The 8203-nt window shown below is 41.9% G+C and overlaps 1 protein-coding gene and 1 long non-coding RNA gene across 2 annotated transcripts; one reads left to right on the top strand and one right to left on the bottom strand.

Annotated features, from left to right (window-relative positions):
* The first annotated feature begins 4 nt into the window (after positions 1-4).
* On the top strand, positions 5-8125 carry mapkapk5 (MAPK activated protein kinase 5). Its single transcript, XM_037258150.1, has 14 exons — positions 5-906; positions 2171-2244; positions 3076-3151; positions 3240-3337; positions 3410-3518; positions 3741-3830; positions 3907-4002; positions 4072-4152; positions 4327-4514; positions 4631-4751; positions 4811-4941; positions 5257-5372; positions 5453-5557; positions 5762-8125. Exons 1-14 carry the CDS (start codon positions 871-873, stop codon positions 5854-5856), a joined length of 1416 nt encoding a protein of 471 aa, XP_037114045.1. The 5' UTR covers positions 5-870; the 3' UTR covers positions 5857-8125.
* Positions 1992-4356, bottom strand: LOC119126793. Its single transcript, XR_005098701.1, has 3 exons — positions 4268-4356; positions 2160-2255; positions 1992-2083 (listed from the first exon to the last, which is right to left on the bottom strand). It is a non-coding gene; the product is annotated as an uncharacterized LOC119126793 (long non-coding RNA).
* Positions 8126-8203: the final 78 nt, after the last annotated feature.

The raw sequence follows: 8203 nt of genomic DNA, 5'->3' as shown, positions 1-8203 counted from the left end.
CTATTGTGTACCTTACACCAATCGAGCTACGTGCCCCCTCTGACAAGGTGCTACAATATTAGCATTGTAGATGTGTGCGTCTCTCGGGGTACTTTTTGGACTCTTTCCACCCTTCGAGGCACTCCCTTTGGTGGACAATAACAAGCGATGATTGGACATTCCCGGTGGAAGGGTGTTAATGTGGTTTTAGTTTCCTAAAAGCGGCAAACTTAACTTGTCACCTGAGCCAACTCGCTAGCGTGTTAGCTAAGCTCAAGCTCGACGACACACTCAGGCAGCTCTGAGGTTATTCTTTCGGCAATGTTCATAGTAGCAAACTTTCATGCAGGCATGAGATGAATGTAGGTTAAAATCCAAGTGACTGGAGTGTCGTCGTCTATCAGAATGGCGTGTCATTGGGCTACATGTTAGGAAGCGTGCTAGCTGTTCCCGAGGGTCCTCGCGACATTGTTAGCTAGCTTCACTGCCTCCACGAAATATAAACCCTTGTCCCGTGGTCCCCTCTCCCATTAACGGTGGGTTCGTCCGCTACATTTTTGCCGTCTGCGGCTTTAATGGTGACCTCGCTCAGTGTTTGGCCCTCTACATGGTCACTACGGTGGATCCAAGGCGACAGAAAGAGCGAGCCGGACCCCGAGGTGGTGAGCCGGGTTGGGCTGACTTGACGCCGCATCGCATCAACCGAGAGGTGGTGAGGGTGGTGGTCGTGCGTTATTTTGTCCCCATGCCCTGCCGTTAGTGGTCAAGAAAACGAACCCTGGTCCAGATCAGGGGATACAGGAGCGAGGTTTGTTTAAAGGTCAAGCACAAAACCTTTGTTACCACTGTGTGAGCTCCTACGGGAACAACGACCGAGCCAAGTGGGTCGCCATGTCGGAAGATAACAGCGCGGATAACTTCATCAAGGTAACTTTTGGGGAACGAAAACTCTCATTTGGCATGTACAAGGGGTCCCCGATTTACGACGAAGTTTCAATTACATTCGGAGACGTTACCCGAGCGTGCACTTAAGTCGGAAAGCGCCTTAACGTGCTGTAAACTTTCATCGTAAGGTCAGAATTACATGAAATATCTGCAAGTACAATAACTAATGGAAACTAGTTGATTGTGATTTTAACCCTAAATGTCAAAATGACAGTCATTATTTGGGTTTGGATGAACAAAAACCACCACTTGCAGGCCTTAAATATCCAACAGATAAACATGTCTGGCTATTTGTATTCATTTGCTTTCGACCCAAAATAAGACGGACTTTGTTGTTATTGTTCTATCAGTGTCTACTTTATATACTACTACGGTATATTAATTTGTGTTTTAATTTAATGTTTTGACTGTCTTTATGGCTGTACCAGTATGTAAAGCACTTTATTACAGCTGCAACTGTTGTGAAATACGCAATATAAATAAAGTTCTCTTGTATTGTACTTTTAGGCCATTAGAGACAAAGCACAAGTGACTATTATCCCACATGGATCTCAGAAAATGTAGCTTGTGAACCCTCTTCAATATTTGTCATAAAATATTGTTTATAAACTGATTTTAAAAATCCAACGATGTTATAATGTTAAATGTAAATTAGCCTCTGATATAATTAGGAGCATCCTTTATTACAGTATGAGTATGATTCTATACTACAAATTCACATTCACAATTTATAGTTTGGGGGAATTGGGAAGGAAGTCGTAGTACCTGGAGAAAACCTTCATGGGTTTGTGAGGCAAGGTGTACCAACAGATGAATCCGCTTTATTTCCAATCCCATCATCAAAAGTCAACCTTGCCTTCCTGGCATTCCTTCCTGGCCTGCTACCTTTCATGTGTCACCAACCTGGCATCCAAGTCAGCAGTAAAATCTGATCTCAAGTGCCCCAGGCCTCTGCTTTCACAACTGGGTCACAATGTGCTTAATGATGGGTTGACTGGGTTCTGCCCCTGAGAACTGGAACACACACACACACTCGAGTGTCCACTTGGGCCATCTACACAGAGAGTGTGGTGTGAAATAGAAGAGAGTTGACAAAGCCACTGGATAACTTGCTCAGCAATCATCAGTATTTGGTTGACTGGTCAAGTCATCTTGAAATCTGCTTGTGGTTACATAAAGAACAAAACAGATGCATGAAATGAAATGTGCGGCGATCTTTTGAGTAATATCCATACCGTAATTGCAGGAGGCGTCCATTCTAGAGGAATACAACATAAATTGGACGCAAAAGCTTGGCGCTGGCATCAGTGGACCTGTCAGGTGAGTCTGGACTGAGACAAAGAAAACGGTGTGATGAGTCCACTCAGTTCCTGACCAATTAACTCCGAGCCCAACGTTAGCATTTGCTTGCAAAGCTACAATAAGCCAGCTATAAGATGGCAGACTGACATGAATAGGCAACTTCAATATACAGTATAATACAATGTAATCATAATACCTACACAGCTTTTAGAATGGGAAAATCGGACCTCTTTAAATTTGAGGTGAATACCCCTGAAATGTGGTATTCCCTGTTTTCCTAAAACATAATTTGAGTTGTCTCAATGCTAGAAACTCGACGCATCTGATGGACATTACTTGGGAACTGGATGCCTCACACTGTGCTTGTCTGTCAGAGCATCTCTGAGTCACTCCATATGGTTTTGTTTCTGAACTTGATCCATGAGACCTTGTGCCTAATAGGCCTGCGGTAGTGTTTCGATGTAGCCCAAACAGAACATTGATGTTATTGAACACAACTCCCGTCTGAGTCAGTGTTGCACTCCAGCTGGTGAACTTTGGCCACAGCTGAATATTGCACGGGAAATCTCTTAATTTGTTGTACTTTTATGGTGACCAGCTTAGCTTTCAATTTTAAAGAATGAGAGGCAATATTTTGTCAATTTGATGTTGCCTATAAAACACAGAGAGCATTTTCACTAACCAAAACAAACTCCGCGTTGACACAATCAATTTGTCTCTTTCAATCAGCAGAAGATCAACATGACACCCGCTGCTGCTGTGCAACGGTTCACTTTGAGAGACCTTGTTGTTGTTGGTTAATATGACTTTGCAATCCAACAGTGACTTTCTCCTTTTATCAATGTTAAGAGTATGTTTGAAGAAGTCAACACAGGAGCGGTTGGCCCTGAAGATCCTCATCGATCGCCCCAAGGCCAGAAATGAGGTCAGATAATCACCGCCTGTTATTTATCCCAAACCGGATAGTGTTACGTGAATTGATTTTGATATCACTCGATGGTTTCTGCCTGCAGGTGCGACTCCACATGATGTGCGCCAACCACTCAAACATTGTGCAAATCTTGGAAGTGTACGCCAACAGTGTCCAGTTCCCACACGAGTCCAGCCCGAGGTAACTTTGTCCACCCTTCTCCATTCGTCGACACGCACTTTGTGGATTCGAAAAAATACTTTTATTTGGCAGAGCCAGGCTCCTGATCGTCATGGAGATGATGGAAGGTGGCGAACTGTTCCACAGAATCAGTCAGCACAGGCACTTTACAGAAAAGATGGCGAGCGAGGTCACAAAGCAGGTAGGCGATCAAGCGTCCTGGAGATTTCTTACCGGCGTGGTCTGGATATGTGTTTCGGGAGTGTGAAGCCTTTTTGAGTTTTCTCGCCTGACTAACAGCGCAGTCTCATTAGCAGCTTCCCGCTTGGATTCAGCAGCTGATGTCACACTAGATCAGCACTCCATAAGGCCATTTGCAGTTGTTTACACACACATAAACGTGTGTCATCACTCCTCCTTACAGATCAGTCAAGCCTTGGAACACTGTCACTCCTTAAATATTGCACATCGAGACCTGAAGCCAGAGAATCTGCTCTTCAAGGATAATTCTCTGGTAATTAGAGGAATTTGCAAACACACGTTCACTGTGTGCTGTATTCGCAATGCTTTTTGACATTGTTTTTCCCCAGGATGCTCCCGTGAAGCTGTGTGATTTCGGCTTTGCCAAAATAGATCAGGGGGACTTGATGACACCCCAGTTCACTCCCTACTATGTAGCACCTCAGGTAGAAAAGAAAACAGTCAACACATCAACGAGAATAGAGTATGCAGCAAACCTGCGCTTTGCTCCGCAGGTACTTGAGGCTCAAAGAAGGCACCAGAAGGAAAAGTCTGGAATCATACCTACCTCACCCACTCCTTACACCTACAACAAGGTTAGACTCGCACCGCCTCACCTCACTCCTCTTTAATTCACTTGCTGTGTCTTCTGAATATTATTCACATGAGTGCCATCAGTGTAAAGATGGCAAAATCAGATAGGCGACTTACATGGAGGTAGAACACGGGCAAAATCCAGACCTTGAAAAACTCTCGTTGTCTTTTTGCAGAGCTGTGACTTGTGGTCTCTGGGCGTCATCATCTACGTGATGCTGTGCGGCTATCCTCCGTTTTACTCCAAGCATCACAGCCGCACCATTCCCAAGGACATGAGGAAGAAGATCATGATGGGCAGCTTTGACTTCCCCGAAGACGAGTGGAGTCAGATCTCGGAGATGGCAAAGGACATTGTGCGCAAGTAGGTTTCGTTTGATTTCATGAATTTTGTACGACTGTAAAATGAATGAACATTTCAAAGTTACCAAATAAAACTGTAAATGTACTCATGACCTGGTCATGTTGTGCTCCCCACAGGCTGCTGAAGGTGAAGCCAGAGGAGAGGCTGACCATCGAGGGAGTCTTGGCTCACCCGTGGCTCAACTGCACCGAGGCCCTGGACAACGTGCTGCCGTCGGCTCAGATGATGATGGACAAGGTGGGCGGCGGCCAGTGGCCATTGCACCCCGCGAGGATAACTCTGACCGTGTTTGTCAGGCGGTGGTTGCGGGCATCCAGCAGGCCCATGCGGAGCAGTTGGCCAACATGAGGATTCAGGATCTGAACATCAGCCTGAAGCCGCTCAACTCCGTTAACAACCCAATCCTCAGGAAGAGGAAACTACTCGGGTCGGTTTGCTCAAGTTTATGATTTCAAAACAAATGACCTTTTCGGGGCTTTTGTAGCATATTGGAATTCAACATAATTTACAAGCGTACGCAAATTGTGCAAGAGGGAGTCTTGAATTAACGGCCAGCAGATGAACCGCAGCTTCAGGGCTTTGGTCCTTCAGGCAGCCTTTAGTACGTTAGAGCGCCTCGTTGTTATCCACAGCAACCTTTTCCTGTGTGATTTGCTGAGGCGCGGAATGTTGCCTTCATGATTCTTTTGAATAAGAGTGCGGCATGTCTGAACAGTATGTGCCAATGTCGTCTTTTCCCCAGCCCCAAGCCAAGTGACGCTTTCTTCATTCACGACCCAGAGAACGGAGGCGAGGACTCTAATGTAGCGCTGGAGAAACTACGTGATGTCATTGCACAGTGTATTCTTCCACAGGCCGGTCAGTAACCAAAAACAGACAGAGCGGCAAACGTGGGGGAATGTCACATCACTGAATTTCAATCGTTTGCGTGCGTCAAGGAGAGAACGAGGACGAGAAGCTGAACGTGGTGATGTTTGAAGCTTGGCGGTTCAACAGGGACTGTAAACTGCTGCGAGACGGCCTGCAGGGACTCAGCTGGGATGGTCAGTGCTCACTTCTGGTTTAGTATAAGGACGCTGTTGTTTTGACTTTAAGCTGACACATTAGCTTTTTTAAAATGGGTCGATTTTTAAAATGTATTTAATTTCTTTTAAGACATTAAACATTCCCGCGATTTTTCAAAATGTGAATACATCACAACACCAATTACTACAACTAGAGGTCTCATTTGCTGCTGTCTGTTGCAGGTCGAGCATTCTGTGATAAGGTGGATCGCTTGAAGTTGGCTGAAATTGTTAAACAGGCCATTGAAGAGAGGACAAATGTGGAAGAGTCTCACTAGCAAAGTCTTTCAATCGCTCATTTTTATATTGTCTTTTTAACAAGGCTTTTTTTTTTTTTTTTAAAGGAAAAAAATCAAATGATCTGCTTTTTATCCCTAAGGACCTGAACGGCCTATTGTACAACTGAAAGAAAAGGAACTCATTGGTACTTGCAAAGAGAAAAAAAAAAAAGACTGTTTTCATTTTTGCAACAAAAAAAAAAAAATCAATTCGAAAGAAATTATTTTCTAGGAGGGAAATTTTTATTCGCAGCTTGTAGTCTTTTGTTTTATCCCAATCATTTCATTTCTTTTAACTTTCCAAACATTATTTATTTAAAGAAAAGATTCTGTTATTTATATAATTTGGGCGGGGGCTTTAAAGAGATTTGGTTTTATTGTGTACTATTCTTTTTAAAGCCAAACTTGTTTTTTCCTCTCTAACTTGTCCTTTTGGTTCAAGAAAATGTGTTATCCAAGAGTGAGTCCCTCTCGTAAAGATGCAAAGACACTTGAAATAAAGTCCAAGCAGAAATGAATCATAAAGGCACTTGGGCCTCCCAGCAAATCATCTTTTGACAAAATCTTACCTACTTGAGCTGCCGACAGCATCTTGATCTTCCTCCTCTGCTTCCCTTTAATGTGTCACACTACTCCGTGTATCTTTCCAAGATTCATGTTGGGAAAGTCATGATTCAGCCTTGGCTCCCTTTTTTGATGCGATTTCTGTTTGACAGGCACATCATGCTCTTTAACGAAATATCGAAAGACTCCATATTTCCTCATATTTAATTGACACCAATTCGCCAGCTCCATCATCCACAAATTTAGCCTCCCTTCTTATCTCAGCTCGGAGAAGCTATCATTCCCATTCTGTTGTTAACCAAAACAGCAGCACTTGAAATTTGGACATAATACACCAGTAGCATTAATAATTCTCCAAAATATTTTTGTAATAATTTATGGTCATGACTCCATATTATGGGCATGTCCATCATATCAGCTACTCAGATACTGACAATTATGTCGGCTGGTGTACTGTTACCATTGGTGACAGGTTGAGCCACAACTGCACATTCTCTTATCACAACTTTATTGCTTTTTGTTTCCTGTACCGTGACTTTGTTTACATGATGCACACAAAAAAAAATCTTTATAGGACAATTCCTCTGGATCCAGTTCTTAATTTTCTCTTTTCAATCATTTGTTGTTGTGATAGCTTGTTTTTTGGATATATGGTCAGATAAAATGGCTAAATTTTCAGTCACAGGCATTTCAATCAAGCGTGTTTAAAACCTTTTGTAAAACTTGATTTTTCATCCCTTTTTTGGGTCTGTGAGATCATTTCATATTATGAGCAATCATTTTGGGGAGATTTTTGACACAACTAACTCCCTTTAAATCTCAATGACAACCATATTAGAATGGTTTTAAGGCCTTATTGCACAAGCAAACGTGCCTTGGTGACTTATGAGTATAAAGTTGTCCAATCATTATTTTCTTAGTTATCCTACAATGGAATCATTCCACAAATGACTTTTTTTTATTGAAAGGACTTCAAATACAATAATTTTGTGAGCGGAGCAATACTTAAAAAAAAAAATCTTTACAAAATGAGTCCATAAAATTGACCATCTGATTTAGTACTCAAAATTGATCTTTCACCAAAAGTGTAAAAAAAAAAAAAAAGTTTTTTCTTTGTCAGCTGATGTAGCATGAGTCCATCATGGAAGTCAACATCTTTGTTTTGCCTTCTCTGGTAGGTCTTCAATTTGCTGACTTTGTAATTAAAGGACTTTTCAAGAGCTTTTGTCTTACGTCGTGAATGAGGCAAACTACAATACAAGTTTTGTGTTAATTTCACATTTTGTTACATTGGGGCTTTTACTCTAATAATGTGACGTTTTCCGTAATAAGAATTATTGGTAATATTACAACTTTATTTGAACATTAAGCTGTTTCTGTAATACTTCAACTTTTTGTAACGTTAAGCTGTATTGCAGGGGGGCAAAACTCATTTTACCGGAGCTGTACATGTGATCAACAAACACCAAGTTCAAGTTAAACCATTTTAATAGCAGATAGAAGAAGCAGGTAGAAATAAAGTTTGTGTTTTGTTAGAAAAGACAATTCACAGCCACCATCAAGACACTCAGTCTGTTCCACATACAAAAGGCACTTTGTTTTTTCCTCAAACATTTGCAATGCTTTGCTCCCCGTGATGGAATTCAAGAGTATTTTAAATCTATGTATCATTCTTTCTTAAATCTTAAATTGGCACTCAAAAACCAAAAAAAGTGACTGATTATATTGTAATTTGTTAAAAAAAAAAACAGTCCTTTTGGTTCTGATACGCTTATTTTAGATA

Source organism: Syngnathus acus, chromosome 9 (genome assembly GCF_901709675.1).
Source record: "Syngnathus acus chromosome 9, fSynAcu1.2, whole genome shotgun sequence".
In the NCBI taxonomy this organism is placed as follows: Eukaryota; Metazoa; Chordata; class Actinopteri; order Syngnathiformes; family Syngnathidae; genus Syngnathus; species Syngnathus acus.
Note: the sequence above shows the minus strand (reverse complement) of the source record. Positions and strands in the feature narration are given on the sequence as shown.